General features: G+C 45.0%; 1 protein-coding gene across 16 annotated transcripts in view; it reads left to right on the top strand.

Annotated features, from left to right (window-relative positions):
- Positions 1 to 14300, top strand: part of PALM2AKAP2 (PALM2 and AKAP2 fusion) — a 452863-nt gene that overhangs the window by 304346 nt on the left and 134217 nt on the right. For all 16 annotated transcript variants that reach the window (XM_070519033.1, XM_070519031.1, XM_070519030.1 and 13 more), the window contains one exon: positions 14214 to 14299. In XM_070519033.1, the coding sequence (XP_070375134.1) occupies positions 14214 to 14299 (86 nt within the window). The remainder of the gene's footprint in view (positions 1 to 14213; position 14300) is intronic.

Raw genomic sequence — 14300 nt, 5'->3', positions numbered from 1 at the left:
TGATCCTGTGTCATTTTGAGTTGTGAGTGTTTTAAAAGTTTGCGTCTGTATCCAGGAAGGAAGTAGATAAATTTGCACATGATGGTGAAAGAAGACTTTGGGATATAAAAACTCTGATGTGAAATTATGGATGCAGCCCAAAAGTCTAGTCAAACAGTGTGTGTGTTTTAGCTTCCAGACTTCTGTACTGAGTTGATCCAAACTCCCAAGTGGGTTTTTAAACTTGAGAAACATCAGGTTTGTTTGTTTCCAATCACACAAACACTCTTGAATTGAAAACAACACTGCATCATAAAGTAATATAAAAATAAATTGATATCTCTTATCCTTCTGCCTTCAACACATTCAGCCCCTTGGCAGTTCAGACTCAAGCCCTTTAAACAAACCAACCTCCCACGCACAAACTGCCTGCTAAGAGTGTTTCACATTCCAGCCAAGGGCTTTGGCCCCGTCTCTGGAATCCATCGTGACCACCTCCTATTTCCCCGTCCTGCATCACTGGTCTTGCTCCTCCTCAATCTCTGATTCTGAGGGGAGACTCTGATCCCAAGCCCTGCTGTGGGCCCAGTTGTGGAAGTTGCCCACTGCCCTACACCCATCAGCTGCAAGTCAGAGGCTCTCCTGTTTTATGCCCTGACCCTGGGGTACCCAAGTGGATTCATTTGCTAGGGCTGCTTAAACAAAAAAAATGTATTTTCTCACAGTTCTGGAAGCTAGAAGTCCAAGGTCAAGGTGTCAGCAGGTTTCCTTTCTCCTGAGACCTTTCTCCTTGGCTTGCAGATGACCATCTTCTCCAGGTGTCCTCACATGGTCTTCCGTCTGTGTGCATGTGCCCCTGGTGTCTCTCTGTGTCCAAACATCCTCTTCTTACAAGGACACCAGTCAGATTGGATCAGGGCCCACTCTAACAGCCTCATTTTAACTTAATTGTCTCTTTACAGACCCTATCTAGGGGCTGGCCTGGTCGCGCAGCAGTTAAGTTTGCACATTCTGCTTCGGCAGCCCGAGTTTGCCGGTTTGGATCCCGGGTGTGGACCTACGCACGGGCTTGTCAAACCATGCTGTGGTAGGCGTCCCACATAAAACAGAGGAAGATGGGCCCGGATGTTAGTTCAGGGCCAGCCTTAGCAAAAAAAAGAGGAGAATTGGTGGCAGATGTTAGCTCAGGGCTGATCTTCCTCAAAAAAAAAAAAAAAAAAAGATCCTGTCTTCAAATACAGCACATTCTGAGAGGCTGGGACCTAGGGCTTCAACATAATAAATTGGGGGTGAGGCAGCACACAATTCAGCCAATAACACCAGGCTAGTTGACTCCCAACCTGCAGGCCCCCAAATATGCTAAAATTTGGGAGTCAGAAATTCCTATGTGGCTAAAGCCATTTCTACTTAAGACTAATTAAGAACTCTGATAATTTGGGGGCAAGAAATGGGCCAATCATCACCACTATTTGTGGAAAAAAACAAAATTAGCTGAGCTAGCCAGTAGAGGTGCTAATTATGATCTTAGCTGCAAAAGACTAGAAGCTTCTATGTAGATCTGATATATGCTCTCTCTCCTGGCAACACTTTTTTTAGCTGCAATTTGTCTTGGTGCATATTCCTAGAACTCATTGATTTAAAAGTGAAGCCACAATAAGACAATGATAATAATCGCTCACTTTTATCAAGTACTTCCTATGTTCCTGGCACTGAGCTGAGGAGTTACATGTATGTTCTCGTTTAATCCACACCAGAACCCTGTGAGTTTTCTATGCCTGTTCTCACTTTACAGGTGAAGAAAATAAGGCTTACAGGGGTGAGGTAATTTGCCGTGGTCATGTGGTTCTCCTGCCAGTTCAGCAATGAGTTACTGACTAGCTTTGTCCAAGTCCATTTTCTAATTGATGGTTCAAATTCAGTCTGCTCCAAAAAAAGAATTTGAAGTGGGATTAGTTCTCAACTCTTCTGAACTTCTTCATGAGAGACACTGAAGGAATTAAACCAGATTGGGATTGTAAACCTGATGCCATCAGAGGCCAGACAGTTAACATCAGTGAGTGACATCAACTCACGAGTAAAACAGTAGAGTGTGGTAGAGACTGAGGCCTGACAAAGCAGGCAAATATCATGAGTAACTAGGAATAGTTACTCAGCTCTTGGCAGTTGCCGCCATGTAGAGGTATGGATACTTGGCTTAGTTTTGCCAAATTTTCTAATTTTTTTCAAAGAGAAACTAGATATTTTGATGTTCATATAAATTCTTATGAATTTTAAATATTGGCAACTAAGTCATTTAACACTAAACAAAGCATGTCTACAAGCTAGAAGGGTCACTATTTATAACTTCTGGGCCGATGAGTGCCCTAAGAAACTTCCTGAACTTTCCAGAAGGTTCTTTTTAAAACATTCTCTCCTGTACACTCCTACTTGATTCAGGTGGGTTTTCTGAATGGCTGAGTGAGCCCACACTGGTCACCTGACACCACCACAGCTCCCCCAAGGGAAGGAGAGGAAGTTCTGCTGGCAGGGTGCCCAGAACTCGGGGCAGAAATGTAACATCCTGGCCAACTACCCAGGGAAGGCCCAGTGCAGGGAGGAAAGAAGTGGTGCTGGAAATCAGATTGCCCAGAGAGAATACCACCTCAGGTGACCTGCTCTCTGAGAGTCAGGACCACGTCTTTCCACTTCGGTCTTCCCAGCCCAAGCACTATGCCGGGGCCCACAATGGAAATACAAGGGAAGAGGTTAAAGTGGGGAGTGATGGGACCAAAGTTACGTTTCTGAAAAATAATGACGGTGATGATATGGAAGACAAATCTGAATTGGGGGACCTCAGAGGGCCTGAACTGACACACTTGCAGTGGGGCTAGAGGGGAGGAGTCAGAGGGGAGAGGCATGGCGGAGACCAGCTTCTTCATGTCTCCAAGGGCCACTGTGCCTTCAGTCCAATGGCATCTTTTTCATGGCCAAGCGAGGAAAAGTCATGCACACCAACTGGGTGGTTGACCTTCCAAGAGCCTAAGGACCCTAAATATGCCTGTCACCACCTGCTGTTTTAATTATTAGCAGGTCCATGCATCTCCCTTTGCATGGAAGGTGGATCCAAGATGGAGGCTTGGGTTTTTATATCACATTGTTTAGGGATTAAATATCAAATATCTTTCCAGCCTAGTAAAATCAGAGTGGCAAAGCTAATAATTAGGATGTTGTGGAGAATATAATAGAATCCTTTATTGGGTGTGGGGAGGAGCCCCGCTGAATGGTAATATCCGCAGATTAATTTGAGAAGTAACCAGATTTAAGCTGTTAGTTCTCTAACCTCTGAGCAGGGGACCTGTTTGTGAACAGCCCCTTGAGTTTGCTGCAAGTGAGTTTCCTAAAAAGGCTCTAATTTCTGCGGACTGGTTCAGGCCAGCCAAAACAAACCATTCTCAAAATTAGTTTGGACCTCAAGGGTCTCATAAAACTCATTTTAAACCCTGTACCATGATCCTTTTTCGCTCTCATTTTCATGCCGTTGGAGTCTGCTTCCCCCTTCACACACAGAAGGATGCTTAAAATGTGCTCCAGAGAGTAGAGCAGAAGAAATACCAGTATCCAGACCCACTGCCAGATGCTGTGACAGAGAAGGGTCTTCTCTCCTCAAAGGGAAGTCCAAGACTCCAGAGCAGGCAGTGAATGGTAGCTGAGAAACTTGTAGCTTTCTACCCAGATATGCACGTGTGTGTACACACACATGGGTTATGCACATGTGCATATGTGGGTCTGCCTGTGCACACACAAACACGCCCATAGATGTCTGTGTGTACATATGTGTGTGTGCATATGCTTACATAGAACATGTGCATGTGGCCAGCAGGTACACGTGTGCACATATCTTCTCAGTCTCAAGAGGGGTGTTCTGTCTTGCCCTTCTAAACGAGGGCACCGTGGTGAGCAGACGTGTTAGCAACAGCGTAGTGCAGTGTGAGCACTGGGGTGGGAGAGCCCGAACCAGATTCCAGCTTGGCTCCTTACTTGGGCTCTTGAGCAAGTTATTTACCTGTCTAAGCCTCACTTTTGTGATCTGGAAAACGAGGATAAAAATAGTGCTTACTTCATTTGAGGTTTTTGACTCTTAGTGAGATAATTTATGTTAAATACAGTACAACAAAGGGCACATAATAAGCACTCAAGAAATGATGGCTGCTATTATTGTTATTATTGTTATTCCTTCTTACCGCAAGCTTACAGGGAGAGCTCGGGAGGAACCAGCAAACCAATTTACAGCCCAGGTGCTGGAAGTTTCCACCTCTTCTCCTCTGCATGGTTGCCTCTCAGATCACCCACATTTTGTCCTGGGGTCTTTTGTGGGGTGTCTAAACCCAAGGTGGAGCACAGAGGCACTGAGTGCTTTCAGAGTCTTAATCCTCTTCCATCTTTCAAAAGTTCCGTTGCTCAGGCCACCCTCTGGAGAACTAGATTGTTCTGGGATCCCATAGAACCATGCCTTAGCGTTCTTGCTGTATGAAAGGAGAACTTTCCCATCCTAGTTGCCGCAGAGAGGCCATGTGAACCCTTAGGAAATGTTTGCTGAATTGCACTGGATCAGGTTCAGTGCCAGCCATGGCTCTATATCTCTCAAGGGGCCCTACTATGAAACCTTTATTTGATCTGTGCATCGTGAGCTCAGAAGCCAGCTTGAATGGGAACCTCAGGGAAGAAAATTTCCCCTCTCTGAATCTTGTTTTTTTCAATATGTCCTCAAGGTTTCTGTTCCCCTGTCTCTGAAAGCCAAAGAAATAGTAACCTTTTGAATGGTAGTAAGGTGTACTGGTTAAGCAAATAGCCTCTGAGGTCAGAGGGCTTGCAGAGTGTTGCAGAGTTGAGGTCAGGGTTCCAACACTTACTAGTTCAGTTTGAAGTCTTTTAAGCGTCAGTTTTCTCATCTGTAAAGTGGGGATGGTATGGTACCTGCCTCATGTACCTGCATTGTATGAGGATTACATGAGATGATGCACATAAAGACATACTCCTCGACCTACAGGACGTCGTCAGTACACTTCAGGTCTCTTGACTGGTATTACTGTGACCATGTTGGTGGGGAGAGCAGTGGGGTCAAGAAGCCATGGGGGCACAATTGGCAAGACTTTGAGGTTTTCCTTTGTGCATCTTTGAGCAGCCTGAGCATCTATCCCTCAGAGGCAGCCAGAGAGGCTTCCCTTACTCAGGGACGATTGGGTGGAGGAGGGGGTCCCACGATCTCTGGGTGTGTTTGAGAAAAATAACTGGTCACCCAAAAGGTGGACCTTTCTCTTCCCCAGTGAGCTCTTCTCAGGGAGAGGAACAAGAGAAGGGCAATGCCCCTGCCACCATTGCTTCAAGAGGCCTCAGAGCCTGGCCCTTACATCTGTCCTGTTAAAAAACAAAATTCAGGTCCAGCCCGGTGGCATAGTGGTTAAGTTTGCATGCTCCACTTCGGTGGTCCAGGGTTCGCTGGTCCAAATCCTGGACACAGACGTATGCACCACTCATCAAGCCGTGCTGTGGTGGTGTCCCACACAGAAGAACTAGAAGGACTTACAACTAGGTTATACAGCTATGTACTGGGACTTTGGAGAGAAAAAAAGGAAAGAGGAAGATTGGCAACAGATGTTGGCTCAGGGCCAATCTCCCTCACCAAAACAGGCAAACAAACAAACAAATAAAAAACAAAAACAAAATTCAACTGAGTAAAGTGAAGATCTAAATGCCTTTATTAGATGATTCATAAACTGGACCGCATCCCTTCTAGAAAATAGAGGGGAGCTCTGAAGAGTTGTAGAAGATGGAAGGTTTTTATAGGCAGAAAGAGGGTAGGAAGAAGAAGTTAAAAGAGTAGATTATTTCAGGCAAGGTCACCTTCCCTTAGAGGAAGGCAAGGAGTCTTATCAGGCAGACGACCTCACTGGTGTTGATCAGGAAATTCCAGACTGATTGGTTTAAAATTCCACTCCTGGGAGAGGCCGAAACTGCAGTTAGGTTAGATATTTAGTCTTGTGGGGCTGAGTGTGAGTGACTCCATTTTGGACCCGTTGTTTTTTCTAACAGTCCCAAGGAAGAGAAAGTTGGGGCTCAGGGACAAGGCTGAGCTGGCACCTGGAGTGGGGTGGGCTGGGGTGGGGTTACATCCTGCTCTACTCCTCCAGCCCCTGGGCGGGGCTTCCCATCCAGAGGAAGCAGGCTCCATCAGCTTATCCTTGGGTGGGGTTTCCCAGAGCCAAGTGTTGAAAGGGGAATCATTGTTCTGAAGTTCCGCTGAGTTTTCATGACCACCCTGCTAAGAACTCCTTCAAGAACAAAGTGAGATTTTTTAAAACCCAAAGACAGCCAGAGGCAATTAAAAGGAAGAGAAGTATCTGGCCAAGTCTCCCTTCCAAGGTGCTCTGTGCAGAGACTTGGATAAGGAAGAGGACTAAGAGGTGGTGGAACCTGGGCCCTAGCCCCACTTTTTCCATCGCGATCAAGCAAAGTGATTTCACAATGGGTCTATCTTTTGACTGTAAAATGGGATTATATAATTTGGGTCCCAGGAAGAACCCTGGTCTAGGAAATCAAGCAATCTTGTCTCTTTCTGTCCCAGCTTAGCAGCTACTTTCTGTGAGACCTTGGCACATTCTTTTCCATCTCAGGGCCACGGTTCTCTCACTTAAACATAAAAGGCTGAGCTCTAGACTTCCACGAAGTTCTATAACGGTCTGGGTCAGTGGGCTGATGAGGGTTGTGGCAGACGTATGACGAGGAAGAGAATAGCCAGGGTGGATAAGAAGGTGAGAAGCATCTGAATAGGCTCCACCACAAGTCCCAGCAATCAAAAGGTACACTCCTGGCAGTTGAGGGCCATCCACTGTGTCCTCTGTTCTCTCCTTAACCCAGGCTACAGAGGGCATCATCTGGGATCTTTTTTCCCCAAACTGTGGCTCACCTCTTCTTAAGACAGGCCATTCCACCTGCCCGATCAGCATGACCCTGTGAGGTGGTGAGGAACACGACCAGGAAAAGGCATGTAGAGGCTGAGGGGCACCCATCAGGGGACGTTGTACAGGAGATGTCTATCCTGATGAGAAAGCAGCTGAGACAGCCCCAAGGTCCCTTCCAGCTCCAATTCAATTTGGGAAATATTCCATGAGCCCCTGCTGGATGCCAGCCCTCACTGTACAGACTGAGGAGTGGGGGGGCCCGGGGATGGGCTGGTGAATGGACAGCCCTGTCCTCAAAGTGCTCAGGGTCCCCAGAGCCAGATGGTTCATGTCCGGCGACTCCACATGGCTCCTGTCTCTGGGTTTCCTGGCAAGTTCTCTGGCTACCAGGCCTTGTCTGGCTCTGGAGACAGGACCAATGACAGGCTGTTTGTTTCTTCAGCGTCTACAGTGAAGGAGCTCAGAAGTGGCGCTGTTTCCAATGCCCTCCACACCTTTTTCTTTAGCCCACCTCTTTTCTCCTTTGAGCACTCTCTGCTCTTACCCAGGCCCCATCTGCAGCTCCCCTCCCTCAAACCTGGCTGCTCCAAACTAATACTTCCCATTTAACAGATACTTGGGTGAGGCCAACTGGGGATCAGGCCCAGTCCCTGCCCACACGTGCTTACAAGCTGGTTGGTAAGGGCCCTCTAAGCATTGATGGGCAAATGCTGTCAGACAGACACACTTAAGGGCTCTCCCTGCTCAGGCTCTAATGAGCGTCCCAATGAGTGGAGCTAATGCTCAGGGCTGTGCCTGTGCGTTCACGGTGGAGGGAGAAGGTCAAGATGTCGGTCTGGGGCTGAACTAAGACGTCATCACCAGGGAGCTGGCAGTGGAAGGCAGGACTGAGGCCCAGCATCACCAATGTACTTATATGAATTTGAGTGTATATTTCTAGCTAAAATAATGAGAGAAAGAAGAAAAATAGAAATTTACGAAGTAGCAGTGATTCTGCCTGCCATTACAGCAATGTGCACGTCCTCTTGTGACAGACTCTGCTGGTGGCCTGTCCAACGGCCATCAACCTGCCTCCTTCTTTCTTGCCAGCTAAGATGCTATTTTGTTCCTTTGTTCATCTTTCAGGTGGCTGTGTGCTCAGAGAAGGCTGAGACCCTCCCCGACCCGGGGGGTAAACTTGATTAATTAGCTCTAAGCCAATTTTGGTAGTTGAGTTCCTTTTTTCCAGGGTTGGTTTAGGAATAGATTTATGCTATGTTTTTCACAGGTGAACCTTTGGGGGTCAGCTTGGGTGTGTGGGGAGGGTGCTTCTGTGGAAGGCTTATTTACGCCTCCCTTTTCCTGCCCCTGGGTGTTTTCCTGACACCCGGAACTGCTGTGTCCACCTTGGGACCAGAGGAAAGTCAAGAGAATTGCAGAGAGGTCAAACTGAGGCCATGAGGCCATGGAGCCATTGAATTAACCACCTACCTTGGGATTCTTGTTACATGAGCCAGTCAATCTTCTGTTTAAGGCTCCATTGAATGGGCTTTTTGTTACCTGCAGCTAAAAGCACTCTAAATGATGCCCAAGTGTAAGGATGACAAGGGAGGTGTTACTCTGCTGTTCCCACAATTGGTCTCAGCTCTTCCTATCTCTCCTAGTCTGAGCATCTCTAAACCCTGAGGAAGTCTAGAGTTTCAAGATCTGTACTTTTTGTACATCGTGATTCTTGGTACAAGCCAGTAGCATCATCTGGTACTTAACAGAGGAAATGGTCTATTCCAAAGCTGGAACAAAAAGTGGCTCTGTTGGGCTTTCTGAAGTACGGTGCTAAATTGGACTGTAGGGGAGATTTAAGGAATTTTCAAGGGCAGTTTTGACTATGCAGAATTATGCCTTTGGTCTTTAGAACTTAAATCCTTCATGAGATGCAAGTAACCTGTGCAATAAGCACTGGGCACAATGGAAACAGAGTGGCCCCCAAGAAGTAGAAAGTATGGATCATTATAAGCTGGTTGAGGAGACAAAATTTAGATGGCACAGTTGATTCAGAGGATAGAACACAGATTGATCTAAAGAACTTGCTGTAACGGGCACTGGAGGTTGATAAGGAAGGCAACTCTGGAAGGACTCCTTCCCCTCCTAACACTGGGCTAGGCTGTCCTGCTGTAATAAACAGCCCTCAACCCCATGGCTTAAAACAATAAAGGGTTAGTTCTCACTCATCGTACATGGCCTCTGTGGGTTGGCTGTGTCTCTGCCCTGCCTTACCCTCACACTAGGACTCAGGCTAGCAGAATCACACTGTCTGGAACACTGCCCTTCACCGTGGTAGAGGGGAGGGGTGCTCTGGAGGATCCTGCATCAGCAATTAAATGTGCCAGCCCAGAAGTGATAGATGCCACTGCTGCCCACGCCCCTCAACCAGAACTAGTCATATGACCTCACCACCTCTAAGGAGGCCGGGAAGTGAAATTCTGTTAGGTGTCTGCAGGAGGCAAGAACTAGGAGTACTGGGTGAGCAGCACTAATGACCACCACAGTCACTCGCTTTGTCCAACCATCTATCTAAAATCTGTATGGATAGATGAGCTAGAATGAAAGTCTCCTCTTTCGCACATAAGGGTCCATGCTGACTTGTCTTTCCCTCTTTCTTACTCTACCTTCACCTAGTGACACATAGCGATTCCAGGGAGTCTGGGGACAGCCAGCGCCCTCCCGTGCAGTGCAGTGCTATCCTCTCCCTCTGGGCCACCGACCTTTTGTTTTTATTTATTTTTTAGTACTACCCAGGATCAGAACTAAGGACGTCAGCCATTGTTCTCTGGAATGCCTTCAGCTGCTTCCCCAACAAGCCTCCTTAGCTGCATGTCCTCTTCATTGTTCAGTCGAGTCCTGTCTCCCTTGCTTCAAACACACAAAGCCCTTTGTCCACAGGTTACTATAGTCAAGCCCTCAGACTCCCCTGCTCCCAGCCCAAATCCTTCTCCTGCAGATCCTCGTGCGTGCCCCTGACTTCTCCAGCCGGGCCCTGAGCTCAGCCTCCTTCCTTTTCTTGTGCTGCCCTGTCGACCCCACACATACTATTCCCAGCAGAAATCAATAGAGAGGGGGTGGAGTCCGTCAGCAGAGTGCGTCCTGTGAACAGAGACCAGAGATGCTAGTGACTGATTTTATTTATTCCTGAAGGATCTTGATAAAACTGTCCCTGATGGAGTGTTTATAAGCATAGCTCAGCTTCAAGTAGACAGGTCTTAATTTCTCCCACTACAGGGAAGTGCAAACGTATACTCTTCTGCGAGAAAGATATTATTTTTTCCTGAAGGTTTGATCCAGTCTTTTAAAAATGGAATAAAAATAGTAGTATTGTTAGGGATTGTAGGAATAATATAAAATATGATTCCCCAAAGAAGGTATAAATAAGAGTTTGAGCAAAGAGAGAAGGGGGACTATAAAAGAAAAATGGTTATTTGAAAGTACAGTATATAGAAATATAATATGTGAAATATGTGTGTACGCTATCAAATAATATAAATACTATTGTCGAAATTATTAGTTCAGTTTCTTTGTATATATTCTTCCCCTGAAATCAGAGGTTATGGTGCTTATTTAACTAATAATAGAAATACATGAGTGTGGAATGTTTTGTCTTTTGCAATTATGCATCTGAGCTGTTTCAGTATTTGTGCTTTAGCTGTAAATCATGGATCTTAGTTGCGTGGAAATTCACCTCAGGAACTTGGACATGACGGCAATGTTGAAAGCGGTTGATAAAACCCTAGAGCGGAAGGAATCTCAGACGAGCGCTCTAAGCTACCCCTGCCCACTTGTGGTGCAATGCACTTACATGTTAGTGGAGTGGAAATCACCATTTTGGAATGGAAGTGCCATGTTTACATGTATGAGCATCATCCTATAAAGAAATATCCATCCTCTTGCATCACCAATTCCCCAAGATGAAAGGATCTCTTGCACATTGGTTTTCAAATAAAATCGACCCATGGCCCTGTCATGTGTAGTATGCAGGTCTAGTACCTTCGCCAAGATGTTTATCATGATGTCCTCCTCAGATTCCACTGTGGCAGGGAGCTCCCATGTGCACATGGCCACTCTCTTCTCTCTACGCTGAGGTCCAAATGTGGGACCTCATTGAGTTTCCACCAAATAGTACCAACACAGTGGTGTAGAGCAGATCTCCACGGAAGGTATGAGAGTGAGGGGAGATTTACATCCCGACACAGCATGATCAAGAGTTTAAAACTGACTTTTAAACTTCGCTGTTCTCAAAAATCCTTTTTATTGCCCCCTGGTGATTTCTTCCTGCAAATTCTTATCCCAACTTCTTTCAAGTTCTCCCTTCTTCTAAATGGACATCTTCCTTTTTCTTCTCCTTCCATGATGTGGGACCCATCTTTTCAAACACAAATTGTCCATAAAATTGCCGTGTTGTCCAAAACACAGTTTTTCCCCTAGAAGGAATCTTGCCTCTAGCTTTTAAAATAACATTTTTCTGTCCTCATAACTTATCAAGATTAATAACATTTTTAAATTAAAATAGTATGTCTATTTTCTCTCACTCTGCCATGAAATGATATACTTTCTAATCTGAAGTGTTTTCTTGATTGCAGGCTAAAGTTCTGAGACTACATATATATTTATACTTCGTATCTTTCCTATGGACGTGTATGCCTTAATAAAAATAGTATTGCTTACAAAAGGAATGATTGTAATAGCGAAAAGATTCTTCCCCAAATGGGATAATATATAGAAAGAGATGGGAATGAATACATGTAATGAAATTTTTATGCAACAAAGGGAATTATATTTGCATAGTTAAAGATAAACGTATTTTATCCAAAATGATTTTCATCTATAATTTTTGTGATAGATTGTATCTGTTAGCTATTGTTACAATAATGCTGCTTGACAAATCATCCCCAAACTCAATAGCTTTTGTTGTAATGCATAGGCCGTGGGGCTGGGGGTGGCTGAGCTAGACTCAGTGCAGCTCCAATGTGCAGATTGGGTCCAGGTGTGCTCCCTATGACTCTCATTCCCTTGCAGGCCAACTGGGGAATATCCTTCTCATGCTATAGAAGTATAAGAGGGCAACCATCACCACACAAGCCCATTTCAAACCTTGGCTTACATGATGTCCATTAACATTCCACTGGCCAAAGCAAACATCAATGGAACAAGGAAGAAAATTGCTCCCACAGTGGAGAGGAGGGGAATGAATATTTGCTGAACAACAATTCAAACTATTTTATAACTATCATATAATTATCCATCGTACCAACATCTATGTGTCTCTGCCAGCCAGGTCCATCGGGCACCAACTGTGATTTAAACCAGGAGGGGCTATTAGTTGAATGCAAGATGTATCAAGGAAATAATTTATTCACACAGGAGCAAAGATTTCTCTCCCAGAAACACGCCTATAAGATGAAGCTGACAATCTCCTTGCGGCAATTTCTTGAGAGGAAATTGTAGGGCAAGTCACCAAACAGACCCAATTTCTACAACCCAGTGAAAGACAGCTGTTTGCTCCTTGCAATAAATTGCAGTGCATGGATCTTGAATAATCGACTGTACATATGTCCTGTAAAATGAAGCTCTCAAGGATCCAAATAATAAAAGAAGGCAATGCAACCAATGCTGATATATTAAAATTTAATTAAATTCATATTAGTTGATTTGAAGTGTCATGTAATTGAAAACAACTCTTGTTCCATCACTGGTTTGTCCCACTGGTCCTTACAAAAATGCTGAAGTATAGCAGTTTTTCTTGTCCACATCTCTGGTCTCTTGATTTAGCACAGAGCCTGGTAAAGCAGGTCTCATGGGCTAAATCTGGCCTGGTGTCTGTTTTTGTAAATAAAGTTTTATTGGGAGCCAGTCATGTCCATTTGTTTGTATGTTGTCTGTGGCTAGTTCTGCTACAGTGGCAGCTTGAGAAGCAGCATCAGAAACAGCATGACCACAAAGCCTAAAATATTTGCTGCGTGGCAAACAGAAAAAGTGGGCCAATCCTGATTTAACATAATGCTAGAGAGTTGAAATTTTGGAATTTGGGTTATTCACACAGGTCCGGGATGAATATTGTCCTTGACGTATCCTTAGGGAAAATTAAGGAAATTGATCATGTGAACAATTATTACACAGACAATTTTAACCTGTTTAAGAAAGTAGTCTTGGGGCCGGCCCAGTGGCGCAGCAGTTAAGTTCGCACGTTCTGCTTCTCAGCGGCCTGGGGTTTGCCGATTCGGATCCCGGGTGTGGACATGGCACCGCTTGGCACGCCATGCTGTGGTAGGCATCCCACCTAGAAAGCAGAGGAAGATGGGCACAGATGTTAGCTCAGGACCAGTCTTCCTCAGCAAAAAGAGGAGGATTGGCACTAGTTAGCTCAGGGCTAATCTCCCTCAAAAAAAAAAAAAAAAAAGAAGAAGAAAGAAAGCAGTCTTCGTAATACTTTAGGATATGAGCAGTCACACCCAAACAGGCAGTTATTATGCCAATTATAAAATTTGTATCTGCTTTTCAAGTAGACTCTGAAAAGCTCTACTAAGTATTACTTTTTCAGCTTTTAAGGAAATGACTTGCAATAAATATACTTCAAACTTTTCACTAAGGTAGACCATTCCACCTCCATTTGCACACATAATTGCATCTGAATTAGTGTAGTTTTACTATATTGAGTTCCTGGGTATTTTCGAACACCAGTCTCTGATCTCTTTTTTGAGGTTGGAGAGAGCAAAACCTTGTATCTTGCCAGTTGTCTACTCTTGGAGATCATCTGACAGCTTAAGACAAAAGGAACACTAACGTTTATCAAGACTTGGAGAGAAAGCATATTTAGATTTTAAAAGTGAGTGTAAACTCTGTTATTTCTAGTAGGTGTGTGGAATCTAGGAAAGTGAATAAGCTGGAGTCATTTCTATTGGGTGTCGAGTTGGATTCAGATATGTGTTTCTGTGTTCTGGGATTCACTTTAAGCCCCAAATAAGACGTCAGTATGGAGGCCTGGATTCTGGAGGAGTTCATTCCAACCTCTTCTCCACTCTGGGCTAGGAATCGAACTGTCTGTAAGATACAGGAGTTACACAACAGACTCCTAACTCGGAGGGGCTGACTGCCCACACTTCTGAAAGGAAGTTTCCCCAGTAAGCGCCAGGCAGGTGAACTGTGGGTTATCATCAGTTTCCTTTACAAGTCACATGGGATTGGAATCTGTGAAATGACAGTTAAATGTCTATCCATGCCAGCTGAATGCACTTGGCTCAAATGGCACTATTTTGGGTTTTTCTTCAGGAGTCGGATGGGAGAACGTGCTTCTAAAGGGAGACGACACAACCTCTGATGCCACAGAAACATCCAGCGCAGACATGACTATCAAGG

The sequence above is a fragment of the Equus asinus genome, chromosome 10 (genome assembly GCF_041296235.1).
Source record: "Equus asinus isolate D_3611 breed Donkey chromosome 10, EquAss-T2T_v2, whole genome shotgun sequence".
NCBI classification, from domain to species: Eukaryota; Metazoa; Chordata; class Mammalia; order Perissodactyla; family Equidae; genus Equus; species Equus asinus.
This window is presented reverse-complemented; position numbering and strand designations above follow the sequence as displayed.